The sequence below is a fragment of the Pogoniulus pusillus genome, chromosome 1 (genome assembly GCF_015220805.1).
Source record: "Pogoniulus pusillus isolate bPogPus1 chromosome 1, bPogPus1.pri, whole genome shotgun sequence".
Classification (NCBI taxonomy): Eukaryota; Metazoa; Chordata; class Aves; order Piciformes; family Lybiidae; genus Pogoniulus; species Pogoniulus pusillus.
In genome coordinates, this window is record NC_087264.1 from 16,911,216 (window position 1) to 16,924,217 (window position 13,002).

General features: G+C 39.0%; 2 protein-coding genes across 5 annotated transcripts in view; one reads left to right on the plus strand and one right to left on the minus strand.

Annotated features, from left to right (window-relative positions):
• The first annotated feature begins 1,028 nt into the window (after positions 1-1,028).
• SERPINA10 (serpin family A member 10) lies at positions 1,029-6,979 on the plus strand. Its single transcript, XM_064142363.1, has 4 exons — positions 1,029-1,761; positions 3,210-3,483; positions 4,180-4,327; positions 6,508-6,979. The coding sequence occupies exons 1-4, from the start codon at positions 1,053-1,055 to the stop codon at positions 6,697-6,699; spliced, it is 1,323 nt and encodes a 440-aa protein (XP_063998433.1). The 5' UTR covers positions 1,029-1,052; the 3' UTR covers positions 6,700-6,979.
• A 2,027-nt stretch (positions 6,980-9,006) lies between these two features.
• The window catches only part of PPP4R4 (protein phosphatase 4 regulatory subunit 4), a 72,711-nt gene continuing 68,715 nt past the window's right edge, over positions 9,007-13,002 (minus strand). For all 4 annotated transcript variants that reach the window (XM_064142344.1, XM_064142327.1, XM_064142314.1 and 1 more), the window contains one exon: positions 9,007-10,110. In XM_064142344.1, coding sequence (XP_063998414.1) covers positions 10,086-10,110 — 25 coding nt within the window. In that variant the 3' untranslated portion in view covers positions 9,007-10,085. The remainder of the gene's footprint in view (positions 10,111-13,002) is intronic.

The window sequence follows — 13,002 nt, forward strand, 5'->3', positions numbered from 1 at the left end:
AGTTCTCCAAGTATTTTGTTGGAGAATGATGAGAGACACTGTAGCAACATAGCTCAGAAATCACAACTTGGGAAAAATATTGTAATTTTCAGCACAGAACAAGTATTTCATCCTTGTGCTATTTGGTAGTGAAACGTGGTATTTTCAGGCAGGACTCAAAAACGGCCAAGCCACTTCAGCATTTGTTTGACAGTGAACCATAAAAGAACAGGGACTCCTATGGCATGTAGTCTGGAGAGTGATCGGAATGGTAGTATTAAATAACCTATAGCGAGAGGATAAAAACTGCTTGCCTAGAACTCTCCCTTTTAGAGCGCTGGCATCTGTTTTGCAGGAGTAGAAGATGAGACACAGGCCCAAAAAGGCTGTACTTGATAATTTGGGTTTCATTTTGTAGCAGAATTACAAGTTAGCAAGGGAAAAATCAGTTAAATACTTCTGATGTGAACCACCAATACCAGAAGATCATGGCATTCCTTCTAGATTCACTTAATGATGTTGGAAACTTCTATCTTTCACTGACTTAAACTTGGTGTCATGGTCTGGTTCACTGGATAGGGCTGGGGGATAGGTCTCAAGTTGTGCCACACAGTCTCAAGCTGTGCCAGGGTAGGTATAGGCTGGATATTAGGAAGAAGTTCTTCACAGAGAGAGTGATTTCCCATTGGAATGGGCTGCCCAGGGAGGTGGTGGAGGCACCGTCCCTGGGGGTCTTCAAGAAAAGACTGGATTAGTGCCATAGTCTAGTTGATTGGATAGGGCAGGGTGATAGGTTGGACTGGATGATCTTGGAGGTCTCTTCCAACCTGGTTGATTCTATGATTCTATCTCTTCCAACGTGGTTGATTCTATGATTCTACGACCTATCAGATAGGAAACAGATCTCAGGTTTAGAGCATATACTCTGAAGACACAGAAAGATCACATCTCTATGTCTATGACCTTTCTGCATTGTGAATAGAAGAACAAACTAAAAAGTCATTGGGATGCCTTTTTTTTTTCTTTCTCCATTTTTTAACTAGAAAAAAAAGAGCTCATTACTGGATGTCAACATGAAAACAGGAATTTACCTGCTTCTCTTAAGTGAAATGTGTGTGGAAACCATCCAGGCTAGCATCAAACCCAAAATTCCAAGGAAGGACAAAGAGAATAATTCCTGGCACATAAACAAAACTGTCAGTATTTCTGAAGAGTGGTGGTATCATCGTAAAAACCTCTCTAAGCCTTTTGAAGACCAGGGTGTCGAAGACTTCACTCTTTACAACCTCACTGAAAAGACTGCAAATTTTGGATTTAACCTCTACAGAAAAATTGCTATGACACATGACAACAATGTAATCTTCTCTCCCCTGTCTGTATCAGCCCTCATGATCACATATATGCTGGCAGCTAAAGGGGAAACACACAGACAAATAGTAAAAGGTCTAAACCTCCATGCCTTGAAGGACAGAGTAGATCACCATCACCTACCAGCTTTGTTTAAACAACTGAAAGATAACATCACCATGAATGAAGAACTCCTTGTGGAAGGTACTCTTTCTTTCATCCAAAAAGACTTCAGACTCAAGGAGTCTTTCCTCAATTTATCAAAACAGTACTTTGACATGGACTTTCTGAGAGTGGACTTTCAAAACTCTACACAGGCAATGTCTGTCATAAATCAAAACATTAACAGAAGGACTCATGGGAAAATCCCAGAGCTTTTTGAAGAGCTTGACCACCATAACAAACTGCTTCTTGTGGACTACGTTGTCTTTAAAGGTAACTACTGGCTTTATTTTGCAGAAGTATTATTTATTAGAAGAATCAGCACTTTGGTTGCATTAGAGGAAGTTTAAATGAAGTCAAGAAGCCCTGTTATCCCCATGTCCCTATCTAGATGCACTTTCATTTTATTAGTATTTAATAGGGCATTATTTCTCAGGATAGGGAACCACAATTATTTACTCTCTTCCATGCAACAGAACCTCAAAGAGAACAAAAAGCTCTGCCCCAACCTCTGTCAATCCATCTCCAAACGACCCCTTTTTATTATTAAAAGGATGTTTAATTTTCATTCACTAATTAAAATAGCCTTAACTGTGAACATTTTTTGGGGTACTGGAACTGGGTACTGGGCATAAAATCATTGTCTGATTTTGCACAAAATCATAAAACCAAAAGAATATTCTCTATTTCAGCCGAGAATCTTTCTCCCTGGAGTAAACAAAGTATGCCATTATACCACCTTACAAGGTGAGGGTAAAAAAAATAGCTGTGATGGGCAGAGATTGCTCTGTGGAGAAGTCAGCTACTGACAAATATATTATGTTCCTTTTTCTGTTGCTAGAGTCTTTCTGACTACTGGTTTAGAAGATAGATAAGGGACTCCTAAAGAAGGTCCTGGCAGTGACAGGCAGCCATAGCCCACCCTTTACTCTGAAACAGCCACACAGAAGCCAGAGACACCCAGTCAGGTAAAAAGCAAAGATAAAGAGCTAGTGTGATAAGGGTAACAGAGGAATGCTGTGTGGAGAACCCACAGTCACAGTCACTACTCCAGTCCAAAGCACTCAGCAGGTGTCATACATGGAAACCCCACTGAAATAAACGCACACATGAGAACAGAAAATAACCCCTCAGCCATACAGCCTCTCTATGGACTAGATTTATTCTCACAGAAGTCTGTTGCCAAGATTACTTCCCCTGGTAGAAAATCAGAGAAAAAAGATAAATAGCTGTGGCTGTGTTTGAAAGCAGTGGCAGAGAGCAGCATAATTAGTACAGAAGAGGTTATATTCTGGTGCATCTTAGAAATCAGTGCTCTGCTGAAGCCCCATCTAAAAGATTGCATAATTAATATAGAAACAGGATGTTGAACAGCTGGTAGAGGACTCTGGAGAAGGTGTCATGTTATTAGTACTTACATGGCATTCAATTAACAATAAGAATATCAATTCTGAACTTCACTGGCAACTACTCAACCTCAGAAAAATATTTCCCTTCCTTTAATTAGAAAGAGAGGAGTTTGTTTTGTCACTGACATACTTTCCCTGGTGTAAAAAATGTAAAGCACACCCAGTACACGTACTGCAATTGTCATCTGCTTATCCCAGACGCGACTGACATTCACATCGACCAGACAGGGAAAACATACTTTTTTTAGAGGGCTTCTGAATATTTTTCTGACCACACTTGAATGCACAGAATTATTTTCTTTCTTTCTTCAGGCAAATGGGTTTATCCTTTTAATCCCAAATTCACAGAAATGGAGACTTTCCACATAAACAAATACAGAAGTGTACAGGTACCCATGATGTTCAAGTCAGATAAAGTTAATTCAACTTTTGATGAGCACCTAAGATGCACTGTGATAAAGCTGCCCTACAAAGGGAAAGCCCACATGCTGGTTGTCATCCCAGAAAAGGAGGCAGATTACATTTCACTTGAAGACCATTTGACTATGGAGCTTGTGGAATCCTGGCTTGGAAACATGAAAACCAGGTATTTCTTTGACACCTACTGGCCTTAATGTATTCCCTGTCTATTGATACAAAGCAAGAAAACACAACAAAGTTTAGCTGGTTTTCCTAACCTTTTTCACATGCTGGCACCTCTGTGGCATTAGTATCTCCAGAGTAGGGATCCTTTACTGGCCTAACAATAGCCCACTCTAAATACCTTTTAATGGCAGGAGGTGCCATTCATCACCTCATCTGAGGTGATGGGTTGGCTTGTTCAGTTAGAAATGTCTATCCCTCTGCAGATATAGTCAATCTAGTCATTCCAAATTCTTCCTTAGGCCTTCGCTCTCTCCTTAAATTGTGCACTGCCAGACACAGTGCACAATACACTTAGATACACAGAGTATGAAACTTCTACTGTCAGTGCAAATGTGAAGTAATGGATAAAATCAGATAAATTTTCACTGGTCAATAAATTAGCGTGTCACTCTGGTATCCAGGCACTGTAAGTAGTGGTGGAAGAATTTTATACAGAGAAGGAAACAATTTCTAGCATCTTAGGCAGTCAACAGCTCAGAGGTGATACTCTGCAAATGTAAATTCCAGCAGACACTATTTAGGTTTTGCCCCTTCTTTTTCTGTGTAAAGCTTCACTCCTGACTAGGGTGCATTTCAGCAGCCAAGTGGTCTACACAGCTGAATTTTGCATTGAACTTCTCTTCCTTTCTCCACACAGAAAAGTGGATATTTCATTTCCAAAGTTCAAACTAGAGCAGAAATACAAAATGAAGAAATTGCTTCACACTCTTGGAATTAAAAATCTCTTTACCTGTACTGCAGATCTTGGTCACCTCACAGATGAAGGATATGTAGCAGTTTCACAGGTAAGCCTTCTGAAATTATTTGCTATTTGAATTACAATAGTATGTAAATAGCCCAGTCAAGATACTATGTGATATACACTTCTAACAACACTAATAGGAAAGAAACTAATTTGCCAAGCACATGCAATCTGCACATGTTTGGAGGTCATCTGGTTCAGCTCAATAGAACAAGTTGCCCAGGGAGTTTGTGGAGTCTTTTTCTCTGGAGAATTCCAGAACCTATTTAGATACATTTCTGTGCAACCTGATTTAAGTATACCTATGAGGTTGAATTAGATGATCTCCAGAGGCACCTCCCAACCTCTACCATTCTGTGATTCTGTAATCATCCTGCTCAAGCATCATCACCTCAAGTCAGATGCTGAGGACCATGCCCAGACAGGTTTTCAATATGTCTAAGGCAGGAGAATCCACAATTTCTCTGGGCAATCTGTGGTAGTGCTGTCACCCTCACAGTGAAGAAGTCTTTACTGGTAAGGAACCTCCTGTGCTTCAGTTTGTGCCTATTTAACTCTGGTCCTGTCACTGGGCACCACTGAAATGAGCCTGGCATGGTCTTGTTTGCACCTTCACCTCATGAATTTGTACCCTATCAAAAAGAACTGTCTAAGCTACTGGTGCTGCTGTTACAGATGTGATTTAACAATATGACTTTTTATATCCTAAAAGTAATCATTTCTTGGATAAAATGGCAGTGATTTTCAGTTGGGAAATGCAATGTCGATCTGCAGCACTTTCCTCCCTTCCCTTTGATCATACAAGTATTCCATGATGATTCTCAGCAGTTAACTCTACTCTGTTATCATGGAAAAAAAGTGGGAAAAAAACAAACCACACTTGAATAGTAACAGCTAATTGATACTAGAAGCAATATGTGCATCAGCTATGATGTGCCAGAGGAGCATTCTGTGCCTGTGGATCATGATAGTCAGTCTTATTATTTAAGAACAGTTAGCAGAGTGCTCAACACTGCTGAAGTCCTCCAACTGTCTCCACATTAATCATTCCCATGAGTCTGGGAGCTGGGAATGCTACTAGCTGACTAGGCAGTTCATCAATACAGACCAAACAGAGGGGAAGTATTAAGAAGTTTATGCAGGCTCAAATAACAAAATGGGAAAGAAATCAGATTGTGTCAGGCTGCAATTTCAGTGGGAAAGAAAGGCCTTTGACCAGTCCAGGACTGCATCTCATTGCTATACACACTTAATTAGAAATATACAGGAAAAAGGCCCAAATTGGTGCATCCATCTAAGCACTCACAAAATCAGCTGCAAATGGTGCATCCAGCCAGTCAGTGTTTGTGACTGATGAGAACATCTCCCACTTCTGAGAAACTCTCCCTGTTACAGTTAAATACCAACAATGAGCACTGTACAGATGTAATGGTTGCTTCATGCTACCAGCTGCAAGAACAAAATCTCTAACTGAGACTTATGCTCAGAAATGTGGAAAAGCACAATGACACCTGAAGTAGCATACTCATTTTTAAGTATTGGTGTCATGGTGGCTATACTAACTCTTCTGCTGCTGCAGCAGACAGGTTATGGGTACACCAGTTTAACACTGAGCTAAACTGCACAGACATACTCATTTTTACCCTTAATAGAAGCCTACTTCAACTAAATGCCTTATAGAATCATAGAATCAGTCAGGGTTGGAAGAGACCACAAGGATCATCTAGTTCCAACCCCCCTGCCACGGGCAGGGACACTCTACCCTAGATCAGCCTGGCCAGAGCCTCATCCAGCCTGGCCTTGAACACCTCCAGGCATGGAGCCTCAATCACCTCCCCGGGCAACCCATTCCAGGCTCTCACCACTCTCATGGTGAAGAACTTCACCATGAAGAGATGCAAAGACCCAGTTCTCATCACACTCCATCTTTGAGGTAAAAAATCCACTTCTTAAAAAACTGGGAACTCCCTTAAGATTTATAGGGTCCATCTTGTTGTGCCTGAGATGGGAGCATTGTGGGGAGTCATGAGGTGTATAGGAGGGAAGGGGGAGTGCAGGGACCTTCTCAGAGCCACCCTCTCCTCCTGCAGGTGATGTGAATGGCATTGCCTTCACGGTGTCTCCACAAATTGTGCTCATCACCCAGGCCCCTTGCACTTTGAAAACCATTCTTCATTCTAGTATTTGTGTCTGTCACTATTTAACTTCTATATTGCATTTCAGGTTGTCCAAAAGGCAGTAATTGAAGTGGATGAAGAAGGAACTGAGGCTACAGCAGCCAGTGGGTCAGAAATAACTGCATTCACAGTGCCTCCCACCATCAAAGTGGACCGACCATTCCTTTTCATGATCTTTGAAGAAACTTTTAGAACATTACTTTTCATTGGCAGGGTGGTTGATCCAACAGAAATGTGAACAAAGGTAACACTGGCTATCCTACAGTATGACAAGAACATGTCTTGTAAAATCTACCATGCAAGTGAAAAAAAACAAAAACAAAAAACACAGAACTGAACTTTCAAACCCCAAAATTCTAGTGACAAGGCTGAATGAAAATCAGAGACTCTCATGCCAAAATATTCAGGAAATGCATGCCAAAATGCTGTAGCTTGATATTCCTCAATGTTATTTACTTCTGCAACGAGCCTACTGACCTCAACATGAGCAGAATTTTGCCACCTACAAAAACCAGAAACAGGCTCTAAAAGACAATTTACAGCCTCTGGCTAGAGATCTTTGTTACTGTAGAAATTAAACTGAATCTGCAATGAAGTCTACATTGCCTGGAGTGTGACCTCTTTCAAAGTATTTATTCAAAATCTCAAATGCCCTCATTTCCTAAGGGTACATGATGTGCTGCTTTTTTTTTTTCTGCCAAACACAAAATAGTTCTTAAAAATGCAGAACCTGGAAAATCTGAATTTGTACTACTTTGTAACATCAAGCTAGGCTTCTCCTAAACCCTAAACTTTTGCATGTATTATTATCTAGCTATCAGGGTGAACTATGTAATACAACTCTATGCCTGAATGAAGACAGACCTTGATAGGCAAAAACACGCCTCCATAAAAGAGGAATAATTGTATTCACACTTGATCCTAAAATCCAAAAGGTGTTGCAAAAATATTTCCAGCATCTAAAAACAATTCCCTCTATTGAAGCAGTGCAGCACCTTCAGGTGAACAGTAAGTTCCTTAACATACAGCAAATTTTGTTAGCATCAGCATCCTAAGTATAAAGTATGAAACAACACAAAAAGCTACTTCTAGCTATATGTAACTTACAGATCTACCTGCTATTCTGCTTGCTCACAGTCTTCTCAAAATAGCTGCTCAGGAGGGGGCAGAAGAGTTTTCAAAATCACAGAACGTTTTAGCTCTTCTATCAGCAAATGCTTATAGACAGATGCTTCTACGACAATACACAAAAGGTACATTACAGGATAAAGCTGGTAAAACATCTCTCAAAGATCCCTTCAGTTGCCTCCAGTACCCAGACGCTTGCTGTGTAAGCCACTCATCAAAGGATTCAGCAGGCAGACTCTGGTGTCTGACTATACTGTGAAGGTGCATCGAACCTAAGCTCCAGCTGCAGTATGAATGCACCTAGAAAGAGCAAACACTCCTTCTGACTCCTAAATGATTAGCAAGATGAATGTTGCAATAGAAAACCACACAATTATCACTGTACAGTTGACCTTCAGATGCTATTCTAAATTTCAGGTAAGAACAATTGCTACAGTGGGTTCAAAAGTATCACTGTTGACCAACAGAAGTAACCCAGAAGAAAGCAGCCCACAAGAGACTGCTGGGATGGAGATCTGTAGTGTGAAGGACTGATGAAAGCATGCACAAGGCAGCAGAAGTCTGCACAAGGAAGATGTGCAGATGAAAAAACCACCTAAACAGTGCATGTAAAGATTATGCAGCAGGAGTTTAATACATAGCAGTGTGATTGAGTGGAGTATGTGTTATCAGCATTAAATAAATTAATCAGTTAAAAAAGACAGACAGATGTAGCCAACAAGAAAAAAATGAACTCACTCCCTGCTTACTAAGGGGAGAAAAAGCTTGGATTCAAGTCTCCTAGCTTACTGAATGTCCTGCATTGTTCTAGTAAAGGCATCTGAGGGTCAAACACAGTTTTGAGTCTCTTCTGCAAGCTAAGTACTGCTGAGCTGAGTTTGGTCCCTGCCAGAAGTCAGACTGAGAACAGACCGAGCAGTGTCCTCTGGCCCACGGGTTAGCAGCATAGCTGTTGTGTTGAGTTACTTGTGCCTTGGGGAACTTGTGGTATATGCTCTCATGAATAAGACAAAAGCAGAACTTGGGAGGAGCCAGCATAGGCCCTCCATGTATCTGCACCAATATTGCATGCTAAACATCGTAATACTTGAAAAAGGTTTTAAAGAAATGCCTGACTTTAAAGGTCCTACACTAGGCTGCAGAACTGAAAACTTTTGAGTGTTTCCACAGAACTCAAACAATGTCTGTGACTAAAGACAAAGAACATAGCTAAAACCAGCTGTAGTGCAATTTAAGAATTCAGATAGTTAAACACTGCTAAATCCAAAGACACATTTTGTATTTCACACACAGCTGAATACATCTAACATTGTTGCTATGCAAAATAAATACCTGCTGTAGGCAAATGCTGTTATTTATTTCAATTATAAAAGATGCTCTGAGTTGTTTTTTTTTTTTCTCAAGAACATGCACTGCATTGCATTGTCTTAGGCTTTATTTTGAGTAAATCATCATTTGCATTTTTACATTATAAAAAGTAACCACACACGCAGATGCATTCATATATCAGATCATCTTTATCATACACCAATAAAGTCTAAAAAAACACCTCTTTCTTACATCAATATATTTATGCTGCTTCTATTTTGAAAGAGAGAAGCTGACAATAGCTTCATAGGCTCTATCTCAAGTATTGGCATAAATATATATATTTTTTAAACAGAATTGCATGTTTTCCACAGACAAACTTTGATAGAAACATTGGCATTGATACAAACAAATGCAGATGACATCACTGAAGCATGACAGCTTGAAAGAGCAGCTGATCAAAAACTAGATTCATCATTATAAATTATTCAAGTGAAAATACAATCTGAAATACTAAAAATTAAAACAAGTTTTTATACAGCAAAACTTAGGAAATAAAATTCTTTTTTGTATCATCTCGAGACATTGCTTTTAGACTGCTTTGAACTTACACAGGATCTTTATGAACTTTACTTATTACCTGTAGAAAGATTACTTCCAAACTCACAGCACAATGCTATTGAAGGCTATGTATCTTTATATAGACTAATCAATGGTTCTGGACTGTTGGTCTTAAATCAGGTTTGAAGGTTCTTTAAAATGTGGCATTACTTTTTCATTAATTGTAACAATTCCTTCTACTCCTTGCATTAAACATGGGTGCTAAGAATTGCTAAAAACTGTAAAGAAGCCAATTAAGCAATGGAAATGTGCATTCTAAATCCAAGAATTTATACTACAAAGGCGCAGTTGAAGAAAACAAAATCCTCTCTTTAGCTGCAGCAGTTAAGAGCACAGAGCTGAAGTTGCATTTCCTAACATTTCACTACAATGTTAAAATTCTGCAACTGTTGCATTACTTATGGGAACATATTTTACAGGTTTTATTTAAAAGTTAAAAAGTTTTAACATTACAAGATGCTTTTTATTCACTCCAGGCATTATAAAGTCCCACCTGCTGCTTCCACTTTTTCACACCAGAATGTTGCTTCACCAGTCTCTGGTTTCTTTTTTTCTCTCCCAGAAGATCTAAGAGTTTGATTTTCTGTTTTTTCTTCATACAAAAGAAGAAACACATAATATGTTGTTTCAGTATCATCAAGTAACAAAGCATAACACACTGCTGTTGTGTGCAACATTTTCATGTAATTCTTTGTTGCTGTGCTTTAAAAATTACTAGCTGCTTTACTGCATCCACTGAAAAAACCAAATGGACACATTCTGAGGGCTGTCTACAACTACCTGAGGGGTGGTTGTAGCCAGGAGGAGGTTGCTCTCTTCTCTCAGGTGGCCAGCACCAGAACGAGAGGACACAGCCTCAGGCTGCACCAGGGGAAATTTAGGCTGGAGGTGAGGAGAAAGTTCTTCACTGAGAGAGTCACTGGACACTGGAATGGGCTGCCCAGGGACGTGGTGGAGTCGCCGTCCCTGGGGCTGTTCAAGGCAAGGTTGGATGTGGCACTTGGTGCCATGGTCTAGCCTTGAGCTCTGTGGTAAAGGGTTGGACTTGATGATCTGTGAGGTCTCTTCCAACCCTGATGATACTGTGATACTGTGATACTGTAATAAGAGTGTACTTCTCCATTAAGTTTCCTACAGGTCATGCAGAGATTCCTCTCAATGAGATGGTTAAGGTGGTACAAGCAGTCATGGTTACAACTCTTCAGCAGAAAATCAGAAGAGCACACTTGCTATGTAAATTGACTTAAGGCCTCTTGTGGGATAAAATATTCAACCAGTGCTCTCTGTGATTTTTTTCTGTTCCTATAGGTGCTTAAAGCAGGTATTCATCTCATTGGTTATTTCACCATGAAGTTATAGGGGTGCACCTTTAGCATAATTCCTGCATTTTCTATTCCTCAGTATTACCTAAAATCCTGAAAATGACACTGAAATTAATTATCTTTTCATCTGCTTATGACTCCCAGATCATTATTTACTGAGCTGGTGGGGTTTTCTCCTTGCTTCTACATCATCTTCAGAAAGTGAAAATATTTTAATTGGCACACATAACTCTGAAACAGGACTAAAAAATGTTTGAACTCATGAATAAAAAAGTCAGTTTTCCAACAAAGTAGCTTTGGGTCTTGAAAAATTCCCACAAGAACAGGATTGTATGAAATCAGAAATTCTTCATCCCTGCAAGCAACGTTGTCAAAAGAGAACATTTGCTAATATTCAGTAGATTATTTTTAGAGAAAAGATTAGACTTAAGTAATTAAATATTTTTTTGTCAAAATATGCATCACCATGAACTAAGAATCATTAATTGTATCTGTTGGTATTTTAATCATTAATGAACATATTACTGTTCAATTTTCCATTCTTGAAAAAACACACATAATTACTTAGAAAAAGGAACATAGAAGTCCTCTTACTCATGTTGCAGAGCCAGCAAACTACAGCTGCTACAATTGTCAGTGCAATATCTGACCAGCACATAAGTTAATTTACACAATGGTATAGTATAAATATATACTTAGTTATTCTTTTCTCACAAATATTCTGCCTTAGTGAGATCAGAGAGGGACACTCATTCATGAGCATCTATGTACCACTCAATGTACAATTTTCAAGCTATTTTCTCAGTATGAGTAGTTTCCATCAACTGCTTGTATATATTTGGATATATGCTTTTCTTTTCACTCAATCTAGAAAATAATGTTTCCTTGTAACTGACTTCATTTGTATTTTAAGTATGTGTCTATTTAGCACCAGTACTGACTTTCTGAACAAAAGAAAAATAAAAGAGGTATATCTAAACCCCTGTGGTCAATAAGGTTACATGGATGAATGCATTTACCACCAACCATTCCTGTACTTAATATTTCCTTAAGGAGCTGCTCCATTTTGAAAACAATTAAGTTTGGGTTCAGGTTACAGAAGAGAAATTGAATCTACAATGCATCAGACTTTATACCAGCTTGAGAGATGTGTTTTCCCACAAGAACACAGAAGATTAAAACTCACATTCAAAACTAAATGTAGGTCATCCTTTAAGCCTGCTCTTCATTCCCCCAAAAACGTTTTTCTTGCCCTAGTATATCCTCCTGTCTTCTGACACTATGCAGTTCAGGGACTTTGTGAACCAATGAGGATACCTAGATCATTGTGTTTGATCAGATACCTACTTTCAAACAGTCTGCTGCTAACCTATTCACTTGGGGATGGTACACTGAGATCGTAGGCTTGACTCTCTTACATTCTGCTTTCCTGCCTGAACACAAAGATACAAACTGATCTGTGTGAGTCTTTTTCTGATCTTTTGTATCCAAACTAAAGACATCAGCTTTATTTGAGATGACAGACAGAAAAACCTTTGAAATGTGGAAATTTTTTTATGTGATGTAAAAAAAATATATCCATTTAATCTTTGTATCTAGCTGCTTTGTGAATATTAATACATTTATTTTCTCCAAATCCGTGTGAGACTGATGAGTAAGTGGGATTTATACAATGGTTACTAAAACAAAAATTACAACGTTTCAATAGATTTGCTGGCTTCAAAGACAGAGAATAGAGGTATACAGTGACTAGGGTGAAAGCATGTGGGGATTTGAGCACACAACCTCTGAAAGTATGGAACTGTGTTATTTGATGTGCTCAAGATACATGTCCTATTTACTTTATGAATTGCTGGAAATACCAGTATGTCTATTAATCTAACCTCTGGGCTTGAAATCATGTACTTTGAAGTAAATGATCACCTATACAGCATCTGAAGTAAGTACTGTTGGAAGTATTTACAAGAAAGCATTAGCGGCCTGAAGAAAACAGGGAGCAGAGTGTAATTTGACTTGGCATCTTAAGGTACTTCTGCTGTGACAAACAGTCCACCTTCATTCTGTATTTACCTTCCAACCTTTTCTACAAAGACAATCTGTTCTAGGAACGAGGGACCATTATGCAATCTTGATTTAATTCCAGAGCAAATTTATCTTGTAGA